Raw genomic sequence first — 21,516 nt, forward strand, 5'->3', positions numbered from 1 at the left:
CCTCTGCCTGCCACTCCCCTGGTTTGTGCTCCCTCTCCCCTTCTCTGATAAATAAAATCTTAAAAAAAAAAAAAAGAAGAAGAAAGCAATCCTGTAAGGCCTGCTATGACAGATATTAGCATTCTTACCTGTGCCACTGTTTCATATGCTAGATATGCTAAAATTTCCATTGCAACAACATTGGGTTTTATCTCCATACTGCTGCAGTCCAACCAGTCTCGAAATTTGGAGGCCTTTTTGGCTAGGCATCAAAAAAAATATGGAAAATTTAGTTTTTGAAGTGTTTTAATACTTGCATATTGCTATCACAAAATGAAAAATATGTCTCTTGAAAATTGCATTTGAAAAATAATGCATATAAAACACCATGTTTTTGAAGTTTTATTAGTGTCAAGATCTTCAAGCCCCAAGAAATGCCTTATGCATTTGGGTCTTTGATTTTGTACCCGTGCTACATAACACGGTATACTAAATGACTTAATATTCAGCATTTCTCACAGTGTCAGAATAAGTTACCATTGGCCATAGCTTATGTTTTAACAAAAGTCAGAGGGGTTCCTTGATGCAACTTTAACCATTCTTGTGGAAAGAAATTCCTGCAAGAAAGAACCTGGGATGGAGAAAGAACATACAGAAATTGTATTTGCGATACATTTCCAAATGTGTCTATTACCAGAATAGGTTCAAAGTCACATATTTAGAATACAGTAGAAAAAACTTAGGCCTGCAGTTACGTTTTTCTGACTACAAAGACGTCCGAATTCCTAAGCCTGACTCTCAAAACCCTCCAAACTGATTTCAACCTGTCTTTCTATGATTGCCTCCTGAAATGCCACCTGGCCTTGAGTCTAGCCCTCTCTTTGTTCACCCTGCTCCTTTCCCTCCATGGAATGCCACCCCACCTCTCTTCCTCCTTCACCTGAATCCCGCCTGTACTGTGTAGTTCCCCACACTACTCATTTACTGAACTCTTGTATCATCAGATGTCCTTTCATGTCTGCTTATAATTTCTCAAACCATATTAGAAACACCATGCATCATGTCTCTCTGCATACCTAACAGTACCAAGCGCACGTGGAAACTTCCGGTTCAAATCTCCAAAATGCCACAATGCTAAGCAGAGTCTAACCTGATGTAGAGCCTTTATTAGATATTACTAATCTAACTAGTAATCTACAGGGAGGAGATTGATGGTAAAGATTTTATCATATCTATAACATAGCAATCTTGTAAAAAAATCCACTGATTATTCTTTTGGTTAATCTGGTCCCATGGGTCTATTAAAACACTTAACAGTCACTCAAAGCATGATGTTTCTATCCTTATAGATGTGGTCTTCATGGATTCCAAGTACAGAAGAGGTTTTTTTTTTCCCCCCAATAAATCACAGAAGACTTGAAGTCTTGCTATGGAAGTGCATGTCCAAAGCTGTCAACTGTGGCAGAATTATGATAATCCTCTTAAAGCTATCTCCCTAAAGTAACCAATCTTCCACATACTCTCTGACATGCAACATTCCATCTAACTAGTCAGCTGCATTAGCTCACAAACACTTGTTTAACATCTGTGGAATACTTCTGAAGTCAAAGTTAACAGGCGGCAATTTGGCAAGATCAATAAAACGTACCTTGTTCACTTCTCCCCCTGACAGTCTGTTAAGAACGCAGAAACAAGGTATTTTGTGACTATGCTCTAAACGATTTGTTTTAAAAGAGAGGGAAAGGATAGATGGTTCTTAGTATTCCGTAGGATCTGTCCACCTAAGCAACAGAATTGGTGGCTTTCTCACTAGATGTTAAGTACTAAGAATGCAGGGATGAGGACCCTGTGTCCACTACTGTATCCCCAGCACCTAGAATACTTCCTGGCATCAGCAGTCTCACAATAAATATTTCCAGAAAAAAAAATGAATGAATGGACAAATGGAAGATACTTCTTTAATAAAAGGGTAGGGTCTCTGTTCTGTAGCAGAAAAGGCGCACAGAGGGTCCCATAAAACCACTGTGAGTTACTGCTCTTCCAGCAACAGGTGAACATTCCCTGAGATAATGCCCTGTCCCCTGCAGAAGGACTGCTTCAGAGACAGACCTTCCCATGGTATTGCTGGTTCCAGCAAAAGAGGCACAGATACTCCTAGTCATGACAGTTTGTTTCTATTTGGCGGGGGGTGAGTGACTGTTAAGTCCTTCACCTTTACCGCTCTTCTCAATATATCAGGAGAAAGGATAATTGTGGACATCGATCAACAATTTAAACAGAATCCTTAACAAAGGTCAGAAGTTCGCAAGATTATCAGCCTTCTGACACTATCTGGTTTTTTTAGCTTGTGCTGGAATTAAAACAACTTTTTATAATAACTTCATATGGGAAATTTAAGGTTAGTTAATCCTCATACAAGTCTTTTTTTCTTTCTCATTACTGACCGCTAGTAAAATCTAAGTTTCTCTCAATACCCCATTCTCACATCCCTGCATACTATCTCACTATTTCTACCTCATCCCTCTCACCAGGCTTTCCATTCCCCTTTCCTTAGGGCCCTTCTGTAATGCTCATTCCTCTCTGAAGAAATTCTTCCGCAACTTCAGTCTCTTCCAAATGACTGCTATTTGGATTAATTGCAAATAGCCTTTCTCAGAGGGCACGCTTTCCCTGGAGTCTTTTATAGTAGAGGTTCCTTATTTCTTTCCTTCTGTACATATTTATTGATCAGTCATTGACTGCCAACCTGTTCATTTCCCCATACACCAGAGGGGTGGGGGGTCACGTCTTCATTCTCTTAGTTTCTCCCACAGGGAAAATACAGGACAAGTGGACAGAGACTTCTTACCAACAACAGAGGCTAAAAAAAAAAAAAATGGGATCCTGTTTTAATAAATAACTACTAGCCCACAACTTCCTACCCAACTAAACTACCATTTAAGTATGAGGGCAAAATAAAGCATTTTTAAGACAAAAATGAGTGCTTTAAGCACTTACAGAGCCTTGGGAAAAACAAAATTAGGCTGACAAGGCATGTTTACTAATTACCAACTTTAAAAAATTTAAGTCAAGGACGCATTGTAAAAAATTAAGGATAGCAACTAAAATAATAGAACTAGAATATACACTATACAAACTGGTTGAGAAAAAATGGAATGAAGAAAATCCAATTAATCCAACAAAATGATGAAAAGGAGGAGGAAAAGCAAATAAAAAAGGCACAGTAAATTTAAAACACAAAGACAGCACATATAAACCCAATGTATAAGTAATTAAACACACACAAACTAAATTTATCAATTAAAATACAAAAAGACTCTCAGATTTGACTAAAAAGAAAATCTATATATTTGTTTACAAAATCCACATACAAAACAAAAGGCTGAAAGAAAAGGCTTGGAAAATGATTTGCCAATTTATAACTAAATTTAATCTTTGTGAATTAATATGAATATCAGATTTTAAAAGACTTTCAGGGAAATGATTATCTAACTTACATAAATATAAAAACAAAAGACTGGTGAATTTGATCCCAATTCTACAACTTACCTTCAGTCTACAAAGTCATAGACTTGTAACTTTTAAAATGCACCAGTAGTCCCAATCAGTGAATGCTATGATCCAATATTTAAGAAGATACAAACAGCTGGATCGCAATTCCTATATCCTCGTAATTTATCAGAAGGGGAGAAATGAAAAGAGCCTAACATTCCGACCAGTTGTGGGTATTAGTTCTGAATTTGCGGACCCACTTGGATTAAGCATTCCCAACCACAGTGTTTTGGCATATAAAACAGATTCTTCCACTAGGGTTTCATAATGAAGCACCTATGGGCATCATACAAAGAAATATTTTTAAATGCCCAAATTCCTTTTCTTTTTAAAAAAAGTAAGCATAATATACTGTTTAAACTATAATTATTTTATATAGAAAGGGAAAGCATTAATTTGTAATTTACTGTACTTTATTACTGAGTTATAAACAAAAAACTGAGTTGTTAAAAATGTGATTTTCAAACACAAGATGTATTAGGACCCTTCAGTAGCTATACATTTTAGCGTGAAAATAGCGCTTCTGTTCCTTTAAGTGAATTAAATTCAAAATATGATTTTAAAAAATAGTTCAATAGCACTAAATGTTACTTTATAAACTGGAGATTTATACTTATAAAAGACTTGAATGCCATTTTTAAACCTAAAAATTACAATACAAAAACCTCTCATTTGCTGAAATTGCCATGATCTGAAGTGTCATTTACTTAATGCTTCACAGATGTACGATGCCAAATTGTTAGTCAGACTGCAAAGTATATTTAGTTAGGAAAAAAAGCTTCCAAAACATGTTTTCCTATATTTTACTGACATTTACATGGGGCACTATGTGAAATGTGTCATTTATTTGCACTTTATGATCTATAAATGAAGCTCTCATTTTCTGTTTTCAAATCAAATACATTGTTATTATGGCCACAGAACAGTTTTTCCGTTTAAAGACACCATTGTGTCTATAATCCCTCAGACCAGGGTCATGTGCTTCTCTTGTCAGATTTTTAACTGGACTTTTCATCACACTTACTCTTTGACCTTTCCCCTGAGAGGCTTAGTCATCACTGAACTGTTGCGGTAAGGATGTTTGCTACACAATTGAGCCCACTATTTATCATGAGCCTTTATGTACTTTTAGTAAGCCTGTGTGCAATGATGGGACGGTACTAATTTTATCACTAGGTTATTAGTGTTACAAGAGCACAGATTGATGAATTTGGCTAACACTGAATGCTTGTCACAGTAAGAGGTTACAGACAAAAATGGAAGAGACTATTGATACGTTTCCTTGTGGTAATATGAGTAGGCATAAATAAATGGAAAGCTTGGTATTTGTTAATATTGGGGGCTTTTAAATGTCATGACTGTGCTACTAGAGTCCATTACAGGTCAAGTACAATCAGCAATACTAGTGTTAGTAGGATGAAGAAACTGGAAAATAAAATGAGAATGTTAAAGAAAATGGAATTTTTTGGACTAAAAGTATGTGAATAATTAACATGGTTCTCTGTGTCTTACTAGCACCCTTTAAAACCTCTTTAGACTATTAATTACAAAATGGTAGAGTGGGGTAAAATCTTTTATAGAGTCCCCTACAATGCAGGGGCTGTTTCTAAGTTATAACTATGCATATGTTAAATTCACCCATTTCTAAGGAATGGAGATTGTGTCATACTTTCGTATATCTATAACACATGATCCCTTAAACATATAATGAAGCAAAATTAAACATTTACTTACAGAAACTTAATTGTCGACTTTCACAGAATTCTGCATATTGGGCTGAATCCATAATTCGAGTTTGTCTTTCTGCTCTCTGACAGATAAAAAGACACACAAACAATGTTTCAGAGCAAGGAGACCATTATCTATGTCTTCCTCTTGGCTAAAATGCAGAATTGAAATTCCATTTTCCTTCCCTGACTTTAAGTAAACAGTTTCGTACTACCATAAATATCATGAAACTTGAAATTATGATAAGTAACAGTAGTTTTGCAACTTGTGTCTTTTGGAAGCGAAGTTTAAAATGCCATTTTCTTCTCCTCTGTTATTGTCACTATACTGACAAAGCTAAAGGATCTTACTTCTTAGATTGTGTACTAAATTTTCTTAATTGTACCATCCTTTTAAAGAAAAACTGTGAGTGGGTAATAACAAATCAAACAGAAAAAACTGCTAATCGTTATTGACCATGTACTGCCCTAAAGCTGGGGATTTTCAATGTTAAAATCGGAGTCAATGAATGGACCCCATATATTTTCCCTCCGTTAGAACATGGAGCCAGAGCTAACAAATCCATATTTTAAATTGCAAAGAAAATAAAGAAAAAGGTAAACACAACACAAAACCTTTCATCTGAGTCCAGGTATGATTCACAGTTTGGTATAGTTTCATTCGTGGGTTTTTGATTCAGTATAGCAGATGTTTGCTGCTTCATTGTCCCACAAGAGGTAGGATAATTATAATTCACCCATAGTTCGGTGGGAAAGAATATGACCACTTCCGCTTCCTTGGCAAGGGAAGCATTTTGAAATGAGACAGGATGGTACTTCTTGGAATGAGATTCTGGCCAGTAAAGGAAAAAATTCCCTGAGACGTTAATTTTTTTTCTGCTTTGAAGGACTTCTGGGAAGTTTTCTTTATCACAGTTGGAGTACACAAGTACCACTAACGTCTGGATGTTTTTATATTTTTTTAAACTGAAATTATCCTTTCTTCATCTTGTTTGATTTGGGTAGTAGTCAACTTAATTCTGATGATATATCTGTTGATGGGATGAATAATGGTATACTAACTGCTGCTCGATACAGGAAAGATAGATGGGGTGGTGGGAGTTATACTAACTCCTGTGGTTCCTTCTAAGACCATTGACTATTTTTACCCTTGCTTCTCTTCTTCTACTCCATCCCTCCCTTCTTTCCTTCCTAATCTCCCCCTCACCCCATACATACAAACATGCATATGTGCAGACATAAACCCAGACTTCTTCATTCACCCTCTAGGTTCAAGAATCCTTTTTGAACATGTATTACATATGTACATTACATAACAGACACACACACACATACATACGTGTGCATAAGGATCCTCTTGTGCATATATCTGAAACATTAGGTTTCCTTAAGGGTATATTATTGGGTGAATATTTATATACTTAGAAATATTTTTTTTAAAAGATTTATTTATTTATTTTAGGGGGGAGGGGCAGAGGGAGAGGGAGAGAGAATCCCAAGCAGACTCCCCGCTGAGCGTGGAGCCTGACGTGGGGCTCCATCTCAGAACCCTGAGATCATGACCTGAGCCGAAACCAAGAGTCAGATGCTTAACTGACTGCACCACCCAGGCGCCCCTACTTAGAAGTATTTTTTGATACATGAATGCATTATTTAGTCTTGTCCTTCTTTTTAGTGTATCTGATACATGACTCTGTAAGTATATGCTAATGGACAGGAGGAAGTAAGGGAGAATTCTGAACATAACAAATCAGTTACTGATGTGTTTATTAAAAAAAAGTTCTAAGGCTAACAATGTATCATTAATGTCTGTCTTTGACTATATAAAAGGAATCTCAGATTTATTTTCTAGCTCCTAGAGAATTTCTGACACATAAAACATGAACAGTGAAACCTCCATGGATTGAACAAATGCTACCATTTTAGTCTACAATCATGGCAAATGACCATCATCACCATGATGTGGCTAGTCCTTGATTATCCATGCATTCCTATAAGTCTTCTCTGCTGCTCTCCAGCCAGGCAGCCTCACCCCACCCAACACACGCGAAACAGAAAGGACTTCGATAAATATGGAAAACGAAAATTCCTAATGGGATCCTTAACACTAATTTTTCTTCCACCATGTTGGACAACTGAGATTTGGTCTCTGTATACATGCTTACATAGTCGATGTATCTGAATAAGTATGTCTGGAAATGAAAGTTAGGAAAACCTATCCTAGGAGATTCAGGCTGCCAGGGTTGCCAGTTTTAATCAAGCAAGGCGTTTAGCTAGATGGGAAATCCTGAACCACATTTAAAAGACACGGAATGACTTTAAATTATTATAGCTAGCTTCATTCCTTTCAGACACCTAATTCAATGTCTATCATCTTTTCTTCATCAAGCACCGTAGTCTGGTTTCAATTCCTCTAGCATCGAAGCAGTGGAGTCTCATGAAGCTGGCCCTAGGGCCCGTGCAGGAAGCCACTGACCAAGTGTCCATACAGCAAATGCTCCGGGAAGAGTAGCTGACGTAACAGCAAAGATGCACAAGCATCTATAAAACCACGGCATGTTGGGGCACCCAGGTGGCTCCATCAGTTGAGCGTCTGGCTCTCAGGGTTGTGAGATCGATCGATTCCTGCGTCGGGCTCTGTGCTGAGTGTGGAGCCTACTTAAGATTCTCTCTCTCTCTCCCTCTGCCCCTCCCACTGCGTGTGCATGTGCATGCTCGCTCTAAAAAAATAAAAAAATAAAAATAAAAACCACAGCCTATCAGAACTAGAGGGAGACTTAAAGCTCATCTTGTTCAAACCCCCTTATTTTAAAGATAAGGAAACTGAGGTTCAGAGAGAAGTGATTTGCTAAAGGTGATCAAGTTAGCACTGAAGGCCAGGACTCTCAATTCCCAAGCCAGCCTATTTTCATTATGAGAAGCTGTCTTCGACCTACAGTAATGTTTTATATTTTTCTTTGGAATCCTCTAAAGTCTCTACATTCCCTTACTAAACTGTATCACATGGCCACCATAATTAACGTGCTCAAAGTGTTCATGACCAAACAAAATTAAGTAAGGCCCTGGGTCAGCAAAGAAGGCACAACCTGGGGATAATTAAGTGCAGAGTGTTCCAACTGTAATGTACCTGACAGTGCACAGGTGTGCTGCAAACACATCACAGGTGTGCAAACATACTGTCCCCCCGAACCCCCACCACTCCCACCCTACCCGACCTTTTCAATGCTGCACAAGGTTGGGGCAGCAGAATCCCAGGGCTGGTATCTTGCTATAAGTTGCCTTGTCCATTTATCTCAGTGTGGCATAAAAATACCATTTTCTATATGTGCCATGACATGAAAGAGGTTGGGAAGCAGTTGTACTAATACCAATGTCCTTAATATTACATGACACAGCACATGCGTGCTATTCACAGCAGGGTCAAGTGCGCTCAAAATGAAATCAGAGACACTGACTGGCAGTCAAGGATGCTGAGGATGATACAGATATGCTCATCATGCTAATTTCTGTTTACTTCTCTTTTTTCTCCATGAATTATTTCAAATAACCAAAGGAAAGGGCCAAATGTGGCCTTGTGAAAGGATCCAAATCACTCAGCATCTGATTATATTATCTCCAGTCTGTACACTATCACCTTAAAATGGGAAAGGCAGGAAATATCCAACCGTTACAGGCTATGTGTTCTTTAAAGACAGTAACTGTGTTTTCCTTCTCTCATCTCAGCATTGGCCAATGCTTAGCTTGGTTTACCCGGGCCCCAGTAAACGTTGCTGGCTAGCTGAATGGGCAGAGGGCGAAAGAAATGCGTATAAATCCTTGTTGTCTTATCTAAAATCAGGAACTGTTATATTTGTAATCAAGTTGTCCAAATTCCAGAGACAGTAGGCAGCTTTTTAAAGATAAAGTCCCATTAAAAAGAAGTCAAGACACTGGCCAACTATCAAATAAGCTTGGTTCCTATTTTCTGTGTTGTCCTGATTCCACTTTCCCTTCTGCCTCGATTCAGACCACCCATTCCAATCCACACTGAAGTGCGCACTGACAGTCCTTTTCTATTCCCAGTACTGTAGGAAATCTCTGGACAAGATGCAAGGGGGAAAATCATAAGCCTCGCAGAGCAGCATGGTCAGAGTGACAATGCTTATCTATTCTTTCCAGAGAGCAACACAATAACCTTTAACATAAACAGTTTTAACAGCTCCATTTTACAGTTGAGGACACTGAGATTTAAAAGAAGTAAAAAAATGTTTTAAAAAACATGTAGTTAATAAAGCGGCCAAACTAATAAGTAAAACTTGGATCCTAAATGATCTACTCTGAGGTATATCACTGATTAATCATGGCAGGTTAAATCATAGCTTCATTCATACTGGATATTCTCAAATTACACAATGTTCTCCTGATCTCAGACTGCCACATGAATGAAAGGTCATCTCTGGATTAGTCATGCTTTTGTATCTGCAAGTCCAATTTGTTTTCTGCTTAATCTGTCGATTCTGCCCACTCTTTGGTTTCTTTAGGTATTAACACTGCTCTTGAAAACTCATAAAAATATGGTCCATACTCAGAGGCTTTTTAAAAAATTAAACTGTACTAGTATTATGATATAGCAAAGTATTACCATATAGGGGTGTACATGGAAAAATCACTTTTGGAAGAATTATTCCTAAGATTTTCCAAGCACCTAACAATATTTCAAAATTTCATTGGAATGGCTTGTTAAAAAGGTAAGGGAGAATAGTTATGCTAATAGTCCTTCATCTCATTACCAAGAAGTTACAGCTTTCTCTGGTTATTGTAAAACAAACTCAGAAGGCAGAATTCCATGCCAGATGAACTCATTTTTTTGGGTCCTACCTAAATGAAAACAGGGAAGGAAATGTCCCGACAGATGCAGTACCTAGTATAATTCGTTTGTTTGTTCGGTACCTTGAACACAAGAGACTCTTAGTATAGATTTGTTAATTTAAATGTTCAGTGCAAAGTTTTCATTTCAATTAACATGAAACTGCTTGTGTCTTGGAAAAATACTTTCAGTAGTGACAATCACCATTTGCCCCTGTCTCTACCAGTTTGAGGTATGAGGCTGGATTACTTATGCAGCATACAGTTTCATTTAAATTCTCCACATGCTTTCACTGAAGCATACGTAAAGGTTAGAGAAACTATGTGCTGGCATATCTCTTGGCGGCTTCTCAAGACACATGACATTTATCTTTCTACAGCAATACCAAATCACAGAACATAACTTTTAAACCAAGATGAAAGTTTATCTGTCTCACTTCCACCTTGGATTTTTAAAAAAATCTTACTTTGATTACTCTTAGAAGTCTTATGATTGAAATGCAAAGTCCTTTCTGCATGGAAAAGGCAAAATGCCAACAGTAACCTACCAACTACCTCATGTTAAACAGGAATTGGTTGCTGAAGTTGAAAACCTCAGATGGAGTGCCTGGCAGTGGTGTCCAGCAATGTGAAAACATGCAACTTATGGAATGTTTATACATGTTCATGTATGTTGTGGTTCATCTGCAGAATGATACCAATAGATCAGTAAACACCATAGAATGCTCAAGAAACTTAGAAACCATATTCCCAACTCACTGCAGATAAAGAAGCTGAGGTTCAGAAAGGTTAAAGGGTTTACCTGGATTGTTGCAGAGTCAACTCGGTACCCAGGTGAGTGCTCATTCTGCTTGCGGATTGGTCTGTAATTTAGTGGATTCTCCTACCCAAGAGTCAAGTGAGTCTCCCTCAAACCATCTGGTACATTTTCCTTGCCTTTACACCCAACTGTAAGGCTCATCAATTTGGGCCTGGAATCCTGCAACTGGTTCCTGGGTGATTCCTTCCAAACACTTTAACTCTCCCAACCCATCTGGGTACAACAACTTTAAATAAAAACAGAGAGAAAAGGCCGTGGCACATAGCAAGACCTTCCCATAGCAGGGTCTCCTCCATCCCCACCCCACTTTCATTCCTCTGCCTCATAAACTTAAACAAATGGCTCACAGCTGATCACTGCATAAAATTCAAGCTCAAATGCTTGGCTTCCAAATGCAGCCATAATCTGGCTCATTCTCTATAGGTAAGCATTGTTCTCACTAAAACCTAACATCTCCTGTGCTTTCCTCAGGACACCCTTTGTCACATCTGCCATGTTCCTGTCCCGTGTCCCTCCCCCAAGACTGTGCTGGCCATCTCCCCCTCTTTGACACCGTATTGAACTCCTTCCCCTTCAGCATAGGTACCACCTCCTCTAGGAAGTTTTCTCTGAAGCTCTCAGTTCACCCTGTTTTCTCTTCTGGAACATTTGTTCTTCTTGATAGATTATACCCCTGCACTTTTCCACGTGTTCTACTTTTGTTTCCCCTCAAAAGCTGTAGTTGCAAGAATGTATTATTAACTGAAAAAGGCAAGTTGAGAGCTGGAATATTTGTATCTTGATCTCATTTATGATTAGAACACACACACGTGTGTGTGCGAGTCTGTGTGCAAATGTCTAGAAGCATATAGGGTATATTTTAATAGTATTTATCTCTGGGATTAGCATTACAGGGAGCTTTTAGTTTTTCAGTTACATGTTTCAGTGATGTTTTAACTTGTTCTTAGGTGAATTACAATTAAGAGAAAATATTTTTAAAAATAAAGAGAACCAAGGGGCACCTGGGTGGCTCAGTTGGTTAAGTGGCTGCCTTCGGCTCAGGTCTCATGATCTCGGGGTCCTGGGATCCAGCTGAGCCGTGTCTGGCTCCCCACTCAGTGGGGAGTCTGCTCCTCCCCCTGCTCCTCCCCTTGAGTTCTCTCTCTCAAATAAATACATAAAATCTTAATTAAAAAAAAGAGAATTTAAAAGTAAAGAAATTCCTCTTGAGTTAACTTTGCTTGACCTACAGGAGGTCATTAAATAAATGTCTACACACACAAAAATAATCAAAGCTGTTATTCAAGAGGCAGAAAATCACCGAGAAACAGCACAAGTTTGGATATATGTTCTCACAGAGTGAGAGAGTGCGGGCGAGAGAGAGAGGAAAGAGAATGTTACTGCATTATTTAGGGAGCCAATGCAATCCTCATTGTCTCTGAATCATACAACTGAATAAAAATACAGTATATTTTCTATTTCACAGCCTAAAAAATAAAACTTTCCACTGATGTTAATTTTTCTCCCCCCCCCACCGCATGATTTTCAAAATACATCAATTTTATGTGTCCAGGGTTTTAAGAATATATTACAGTAATCATAGGAAGTTCCCTAAAGAAGTAGTTACAGACTCTGGGAGAACATTCAAGGGATTTAAAGGGAATTTTGTGCTAAAAACAAGTGAGTAATTCCCAGCAAGTACAAAGCAACAGTGATTGAGAAATACACAAAAGGATATTTGTGATAGTAGTTCATAATAGAGTTGTTTCAAAATATTGAATTTTTGGGGGTCTATACTCTATGGGTCTAGATATGTTAATTAATGTGACTACAGGAGTTTTTCTATTATATTTAAACTATCAAGAAAGAGCATGAATTGGTTACCTAAGAAAAATATAGTTGTTACTTAAATAGTACATTTAAAATTGGTTCAATGTCGGGGTGCCTGGGTGGCTCAGTTGTTAAGCTGCCTTCAGCTCAGGTCATGCTGGGATCGAGTCCCACATCGGGCTCCCCTGCTTGGCGGGAAGCCTGCTTCTCCCTCTCCCGCTCCCCCTGCTTGTGTTCCTGTTCTTACTATCTCTCTCTGTCAAATAAATAAATAAAATCTTAAAAAAAATAAAATTGGTTCAATGTCTATTAAAAATTTTCAACTATGAATTTATTAAGCTAGTAATGGGGAAAATTACACACAATAAATTATTTCCTATCCTCGGATAAAACGTGTGCTCTCTAAGAAAAGTATAATTTTTTCCCTTGTAATCTAGTACCACACAACCACACAATTCCATGTTTAGTTGTAAATCCTAGCACAGTGTTAGCATTAATTTTTACTAACATTTCCCTGAAACTGTAAACATGCTCTGTAATAACTAAGTTGGCAAATAATATAAAAAGCTATGTGAGCTTCTGCCCAAACCAGTTCTTTAAAGTAATAGAAGAAGACTGACCTCTTTTTTATTTTCCTGATTGAGGATGCTGTAACCCTTTTTTGTGGCTTTTATTTGGCTGCATATCCAAAAGTGAACGTACTAAATTAATACATGTAAGCTCTTTAGATATTCCGAATAACATTCCTAAACATTCTTATTGGTTTATGTAATATCCAGATGAGTCGACATGGCTTTAGAGTCTAGCAAATATAGAAGGATATAGTTAAATATTTTAGTTATTTGGGATAAAATTTTATAAAACTGCCTTGGAAAATATGCATATAAAGCCACTATTGCACAAAATGTAGTCCATATTTTCTCTTCAACCTTGAGTTAGAGCTGTAGACCTTTCCATTTTCATTTAGCAAGATCAAATTCTCAAGCAGTTTCACACACATATCAAATGGAGGCTGGCTTCACTTACATAGTGGGAAAGTCTGGCACCTTTAAAATAAAATCCTATGGAGGAGGAAGCTTGTCAGTGCAACATGGCTCTCATTATCCTCTTCAAGGATCGATGGAACTCTCTAACAGAACAAGAGAGTGCCTGCTTGGAATCTCCCTTTGTTGCTACTATGTGATACATCTAAGTTTTTCCTATAAAGATTTTATTTTTGCATGTAAAAATAAAATTTTTATCTTATATTACTTCATCAGTTAATTCCCTCTAAGGTTCATCAGCCCTACCTTTAAAATATATCTGGAATAAACCACTTTTCATCACCTTCTACCTTCGCTGCTACTACTCTGGTTCAAGCCGTCATGATCATCTCTCCCTAGATTATGGCAATAATCTCCTCATGGGTCTTCCTGCTTCCACTCTTCCTCCCCGACCCCTGCCAGTCCATTCGCCACATGACAGCCAGAGTGATCCTTTAAAAGATGAAAACCGGGTCATGCCATTTATGATCCAAACTTCCAATGGTGTCACATCACGCATAAAAGTAAAAATTCTCAGAATGGCCTATAAATCCCTACATAGTCTTGTTCCCTGTTACCTCTTTGGTCTCATTTCCTAGTACTGTCCTCACTTACTCCCCATTTCAGCCACACTGGCCTATCCTGAGGTTTCTTGAAAACGCCAAACACATTCCCATCCCAGAGCCTTTGCGTTTGCACAGCCCTGTCCTGACGATCTTCCCGCCCCGTCACTGTCTGGCTGGCTCACTCACTTCCTTCAGGTCTCTGTTCAAAGGTCACCTTATCAGAGAAGCTGTATATGAGCAACTTTATATAAAACAGCAGCTTCTTGGGGTGCCTTCGGCTCAGGTCAAGATCCCAGGGTCCTGGGATCCAGCCCCGCACAGGCCTCCCTGCTTGGATGGGGAGCCTGCTTCTCCCTATACCTCTGTTGCTCCTCCTGCTTATTTTCTCTCTGTCAAACAAATAAATAAAATCTTAAAAAAAAAAAAAAAACGAACAGTAGCTTCTTGCTGGTCATTCTCTATTACTCTGCCTCCTTTTTCTTCACAGCTCTTGCTATCATCTGCCACAATAACGTATTTGTTTATTGTCCATTTCTTCCCAACTAGAATGCAAAGCTACTTGATGGCAGAGACCATGTCTATTTTATTCACTGCTAAATCCCCAAAGAGCTGGATACATAGTAGGTGTTTCAGAAACATTGGTGGAATTAAATATATATTCATATTTATATTCATTCTACACTCTGTATGTGGGAAAGCTAATACCTCTAAGGCAGGGTTTCTCAGCCTTGGCACTACCGACATCTGTGTTGTGGGGACGGTCCTGTGCACTGTAGGATGTTTAGTGAATTCCTGACCTTTACCTACCAGATGCTAACAGCTTCTGCCCACTACCAAAATGTCTCCAAATATTGCCAAATGTCCCCTAGAGGGCAAAATCATACCCAACTGAGAACCACTACTCTCAGGGGAAGGGTACGACCATTGGCTGACTCACTACTATGTGTCAGGTGCCATGGTTGGTCCTTTACATTATCTCTTTTAAGTCTTCTAAGAATCTCAATGTGCACATACGGTTCTTATTTTTTTAAAATGAAGAAGCTATAGCTCAGATGTTAGGTAGCTTGTCTAAGGCTGCTAAACAAATAAGGCTGCTGCAATCTCAAACTGAGTCTGTCTTATCCAAAGTCTATGCTCTTTCCCTTTTTTTTTTTTTACTATGAACCCTCATAAATGGGGGTTCATAGTAAAATGAACGAAATGAATGAAATAGTAAATGAATGAAATGACTAAAAACAGAGATCCTTTGATAGAGGTGAGGGAAGCAGCCTTGGAGTCCTCCAATTATCCTCTTCCTCTGAAAGGTATTCGTCAGTGAAACACCAAAAGTTGCAGGACAAAATGTGAAAACCACTGTGCTCTCCTATGCTGCCTGCCCTTCAAGGAACAAACATTATGCTTCTATATGTGGTTTCAGAACTGAGGCCATTTCAGACATGAGATTCACAAGATGACCACGAAATTGAAGGACCAACAAACCTCCATGCATCAGTCAGAGGGATCTTTTAAAAATGTAATCACGTTGTGTCACTTCAATCAAATCCCGCTTTGGTTCTGACATCATGGTCTGTTGCAAAATGACAGGTTTATCTGTGGGGCATATATACGAAAGAGGGCTCCTAAAATCAGGACCGGAACACATGCTGTTACTTCTAACCCTCCTGAGTCAGTGCAATAGAGCCTGTCCCGCCGTCCTATCAGAACCCTCCTCCCTATCCGCAAGCCACACTATTGCTACCAGAAACGCTCAGCGGCAGCCTAACTACTGGGCTCGATGACGGATCAGAATGGTCAGTTTAAAGTCTCCACTGTCTAGAATTTATGTTCATAGTTGCAACCTCTCGGTTTATACAACACCGAAAAAATTGGCTATTCCCAGAGTAAACCTGAAGTGTTCGATCTAAGAAAGGAGCTTAGTAAGATGGCCAAATGATTCATTTAGGAATTTTCAACTGAAGGAAAATACTGCTGTACACCAACTTTGATATAAACGGGGATATCAAAAAAACACATTTTAACAGTAACTCTGAATCACACATGCTTTAAAAATTCATAAAGAAAGATGAAGTGATGAAAAGATGAATAAAGAAGTCTATTACATTATGACCCAGTGAAGAAATGAAGTCACCAGTCTATGGAAAATTCTCGAGGGAACATATTATAGAGGAAAAAAAATAGGCTTTTACAACTGAGTACCATCTGAGTTAAGATTAGCAACAAACCAAACCAAATTAAATTGTTTATTCCCTACCGAGAATGCTCTTAATCATTTTACAGCTGAAGTTTCTTTTCTCATAACTGGCTGAGTTGTTTTCGTGAGTCAGAAATGAACAAGTTCATCAATAGAAATCGGCCACAGAGACTGATGTAGCCGAAAGCATGAGTTAACATAAAACAAAGGAAGAAAATGACTTCCAGAGTATGCCAAGTTTTAATCACTGAAAAAAACCAGCAATAGACTTGACCAAATATGGCTATGAGAATACAACAGTAATAATCATAGCTATCGAAATTGCTTTTGTTTCCAATGTAATACATGAAAATTCCTAAATATTTAACAGGAAAAAGCAGAAATGTCTACACATTCAGAAAATTAATGTCTATTTTCAATTCTTAGCTTTAAAAAGTCTACCTACTGAATTTAGAAAATAAACAAAACCAGATATCATCTTTAAAATGATTGTGTTTTCAAGATCTTTGAAAGATAAAATACTGGAGCGATTTATCTCCTGAAGAAGCCCGGGTTGTACTTAGATTCGGTATTTCCAGCAGCCTGAACACTATGACAGCCTCTTGGGCTTCAAAGAATGCAGAACAGCAAAATCCCCTGGAATCATAAATGTAAAACCTATAATTATGGTTATTTAACAAAATCGTTTCTGTTAAGATATTTGATGATGAAATTCCCATCCTCAGATGTCAGTGCCCAAATTTTAATCAGCCTTTACTCATAAGTAAATGTATTCTAACTGTTATTTGATTAAACGTCAGTGGCCATTAGGCCCAGTTCTTAAGTAAGAAGGCTTACAGCAGGCATGCCACAGAGAGGGTGTGGAATGGATTATGAGGAAAGATGAAGAAAGGAGAATTGTTTTAGTAACTTGGTGATGTGAGGCAGTGTTTCACCTTAAAGCAACCACAAAAACCTGAAAGAAGCAAAGCGGAACTTTGGCAGCTGGCAGAAGGGAAGCTCAGAGGTGGTAAAACGCGGGAAGTCAAGTAAGAAAGAATCACAGCCCAGAAGAGCAGCATTTCTGAGTTTCACATATATTGTCTCACTTGCTGGTCCTCTCAACAACTGTGAGACGTAGGAAGATCAGCTGCTAGCGACGTCTCCATTTTAGAGACAAAGAATCTAAAGCTTGCTGACTCTCTGTGGCGTTTTTAAAAAAACTTATTTTGAAATAATTTTAATTTACAGAAAATTTGCAAAATTTAGTACAGAGAATTCTGTGTCCTCTTCAGCCAGCCTCACCACCCCAATCTCTCCTTAACCCTTCTGATCTGAGAAGCCAAGCCGAGCTATGTGTTTAGTACTTGGATGAGAGTTTCTGTGGCTTTTCAGGACATATTGCTAGAAAGATTTAAGATTCCTACTCCAAACCTGTGCTCTTTTCACTATATCACTGACTCCTATAACAGAACTCTTTATCTAAATATATGGAATTTTCTTTCTGAATATAGACAGGATTGTCCAAGTAAGGTTTACCTGAGTAAAATTACCCAAAGGATACAACTGTATATTACTACTGTATGTTACAGTTCTACACACCTATAAAGTGTGCAATGATCTAGAATATTCTACCTGAAATGCTCTTTAGTGGCTCTAGTAAGAAACTGGTTTAGTTTTTACAGAACTGAAACCCTACAACTTGAACTATGTACAGTTTGACAAGATCTAGAGATACATTCTAACATGAATAAATTATTTAATAAGATATAAGTGGACAAATGTCACAAAATTACTTTACATAGTGACTTAAGAAACACACCAAGTTTTCACAGTCATTTTACTGGAGGAAAGCAATCAGTGTTAGGTAGATAGCTACAATAATTTGATCTTTCATAGATGCTATAAATTCCCTCACTGCTCCTGGTTGTAGTCATTATGAGAGGAAGGTTGTATCTAAACTCAATTCCATTTGTATGTATGCCTCTGGAAATCTAGCCATATTGCACATTTTTATAGAGATGTTGTCCAAGATAGCTACTACTTGTGGGTGCTTGGCACTGAGCTAGGTACATTACATTTGTTACCACAAATCCTTCCCAACAGTTTTTTTTTTTTTTAAGACTTTATTTATTTATTTGACAGAGAGAGAGAGAGAGACAGCTAGAGAGGGAACACAAGCAGGGTGAGTGGGAGAGGGAGAAGCAGGCTCCTGGCTGAGCAGGAAGCCTGATGCGGGGCTCGATCCTAAGACCCCGGGACCATGACCTGAGCCGAAGGCAGACGCTTAATGACTGAGCCACCCAGGCGCACCCCCCCCCTTCTCAACCGTTCTAAGAGGAACGGTTCCTGTGGAAGAATCTGAGACTCGGAAACATTAATTGTCTAGGGTAACAAGGATACCCTGGTGCAAGATAAGGGATGGAACTGTGATTTGAACACTGAAATTTGTCTGACCCCAAAGCCAATGCTCTGGTTAGAACACCATGCCATCTAAAGAGAACATCATAAAGAAGACAGGCATACCATAGTTTGGTAAAAGATAAAAATAATCTGTCATTCTAGAATAAAGGGTTTATCATCTTTTGTGACGACTGCCATCTTTGATTAGGAAAATGATGCCAGGAGAAAAAAGACATTGGCTCAACACCTGAGAGGATAAGTATAATGCGGTGTGTGTGTGTGTGTATGTGTGTACGCGTGCGTGCATGTGCATGCACGCACATACGTGTTGTCAGGTTGTAGCTGTTAGGAGGGAGCACATTACTGTGACATAAGCATGGTCTCACCTGTCTGGGAAGGTCACCCTCTGTGAAGGAGTAAGAAATAAGGGGGGAGGGCTGGGTGAGGTGAGAATGGGGAGAAGAGAGCTGGTCAGAGCCGTCCAATAACCCTGACGGTCACCGGAGCAGCACGTTTCATAACCAGATTGCCTGCATGTAGGTGAATTGAAAACAAAACACCACACCACATAGGCAACACTGAAATGAACAGTGAAAATGTGATCTTGTTAAAATAACAAATTAAAATTCTTCATAGCGCAAAAGCCATCCCTCAAAAGCCATCCCCTTAGAATTCTTTAATAGTGGTGCTTTCCTGGTGCATTTATGATATGATGAAATAAACTACAACTTGATTTGTACACAACTTTTAAGTGAGACTCCTACTGTACCACATCAGGTATCCCATAAGTACAGTAAAAAGAAGCATGCCCTGGTACTTTGCAGACCCTCCTTTGCGTAATACTCTTTAGAGGATAGAAAAAGACACAGCCCAGATGGGACTTATTTTCTATACACAGATTTTTAATTTCTTAAGTCCCAGGATGGGTATTTTGATCAACAAAAACCACAAAACCTAAAATCAAAGCCGTTTTCCTATTTTCCTCTGGAATTTAAGAGACAAGAAATCTCCTAATAAATCCTGAATGATTTCTTCAATCTTTCAGTGTTGGGAAGCCTGGATAAACAAAACTCTTTAAATAATACAAGACTTAGGCTGAAACTCATTAAGACATTAACACTTGTCCTGCAAGTAGGATAGTTCCTTGACCATCACAGGCACATGACAAAATATTCCTTTGATGCAAATAAATTAGACTTAATTTGTCAATAATCTGAGAAAGAATTAACAAGAAGGAAAAAAATTAATGTCCTATGTAAAAGACCTTAACTTTGTCCAAAGTGGAGCTTTGGAGCGGACAGTGAGAGCCCATACAGAAGCCTGTGGGAGAGGGGCCAGGACAAGCCACCGTTTTACAGCTTCCTTGACACATCAAAAGTGATGAGTTCACAGGACAGCTGAGAATTATCTGCTCTCATGATGAGGCACAAAGAAATTTTGTTTCACAATTTATGAGTTCATTTCACTGGCACAAACTAGGCCCTGTCTGAGAGAACCTGAATTTCTACTAGCATCAGGCAAAACAGAGTCCAATCGCTGCCAAATGGATTGGAACTGTCAAATGATTTCCATTTATGACTTGTAAGTAAAACAAGTTTTATACCAGACCAGGCCTATCCTAAGACACTAATGACTTTCTCAAAGTTTATTCTCAATTTTATCAACCTGGGGGGCTCATTCCCAGGTTTTCCTAGTTAAAATACTTTTGGCTGGGCGCCTGGGTGGCTCAGTTGATAGGGAGTCTGCCTTCGGCTCAGGTCATGATCCCAGGGTCCTGGGATTGAGCCCCACATCGGGGCTCCCTGCTCAGCGGGATGCCTGTTTCTTCCTCTCCCGCTCCCCCTGCTTGTGTTCCCTCTCTCGCTGTCTCTCTCTCTGTCAAGTAAATAAATACAATCTTAAAAAAAATTAAAAAAAAATTTTTGGCTGCATGCAATCTGATTCAGAATTACAGTTACTTAAGCAAGATAGAAGTTTATTTTTCTTCACGCAAATGAATTCTGGAGATGAGGAGTTCAGGCTTGATGTAACCACTTGCTGAAGTCACGAGGACCTCAGTCTCCTAAAGCATCTGCTCTGACATTTTTCTAAGCTGTGACTTTTTTTTCTTTCCCATTTTAAAAGTCAGTTATTCCTTTTATTGAGGTATAATTGACATCTAACAATGTGTAGGCTATGGCTTTGTCTTCATGATTCAGAATGGCTTCTCAAGCTCCAGATATTACATCTGCATAAAGCAATCAAATGTAGGAAGGTAAGAAGAAAAAGTGAACGTACTTCTGTTTCATGAAAACTAACAGGGTAGTGAGATAAAATATTCATGCTTACACGTTACTGGCCGTATCTCAGTATGATCAAACCTAGCTGTGAGGCAAGAAAAGGAAGCTGGCATTGTGTCTGGATGGCAATATCACCAGCTACAAATCAGTTTTGTCACAAAGGAAGAAGAGAACAGCTATTGGGCGGTAAGTAGCTGCCTCTATCATGTTGGCATAGGGTTGAGGTAGGAGTCATTACATTTATGTGATCTAGCATACTGATTTCCAGACCTGATTTTTACCAGTCATAAGCGCAGAGGCTTAAGAGTAAGGATTCTCTCCCATCACATCAGTCACCAACATTT

The 21,516-nt window shown here is 38.6% G+C and overlaps 1 protein-coding gene across 7 annotated transcripts in view; it reads right to left on the reverse strand.

Annotated features, from left to right (window-relative positions):
- SUPT3H (SPT3 homolog, SAGA and STAGA complex component) overlaps positions 1–21,516 on the reverse strand; it is a 557,210-nt gene that overhangs the window by 93,314 nt on the left and 442,380 nt on the right. For all 7 annotated transcript variants that reach the window (XM_073905031.1, XM_073905033.1, XM_073905030.1 and 4 more), the window contains 2 exons: positions 5,266–5,341; positions 129–241 (listed from right to left, as the gene is read on the reverse strand). In XM_073905031.1, coding sequence (XP_073761132.1) covers positions 129–241; positions 5,266–5,341 — 189 coding nt within the window. The remainder of the gene's footprint in view (positions 1–128; positions 242–5,265; positions 5,342–21,516) is intronic.

This window comes from Callorhinus ursinus, unplaced genomic scaffold (genome assembly GCF_003265705.2).
Source record: "Callorhinus ursinus isolate GAN/ISIS: 27379988/994484 unplaced genomic scaffold, GSC_fseal_2.0 scaffold22, whole genome shotgun sequence".
Lineage (NCBI taxonomy): Eukaryota > Metazoa > Chordata > Mammalia > Carnivora > Otariidae > Callorhinus > Callorhinus ursinus.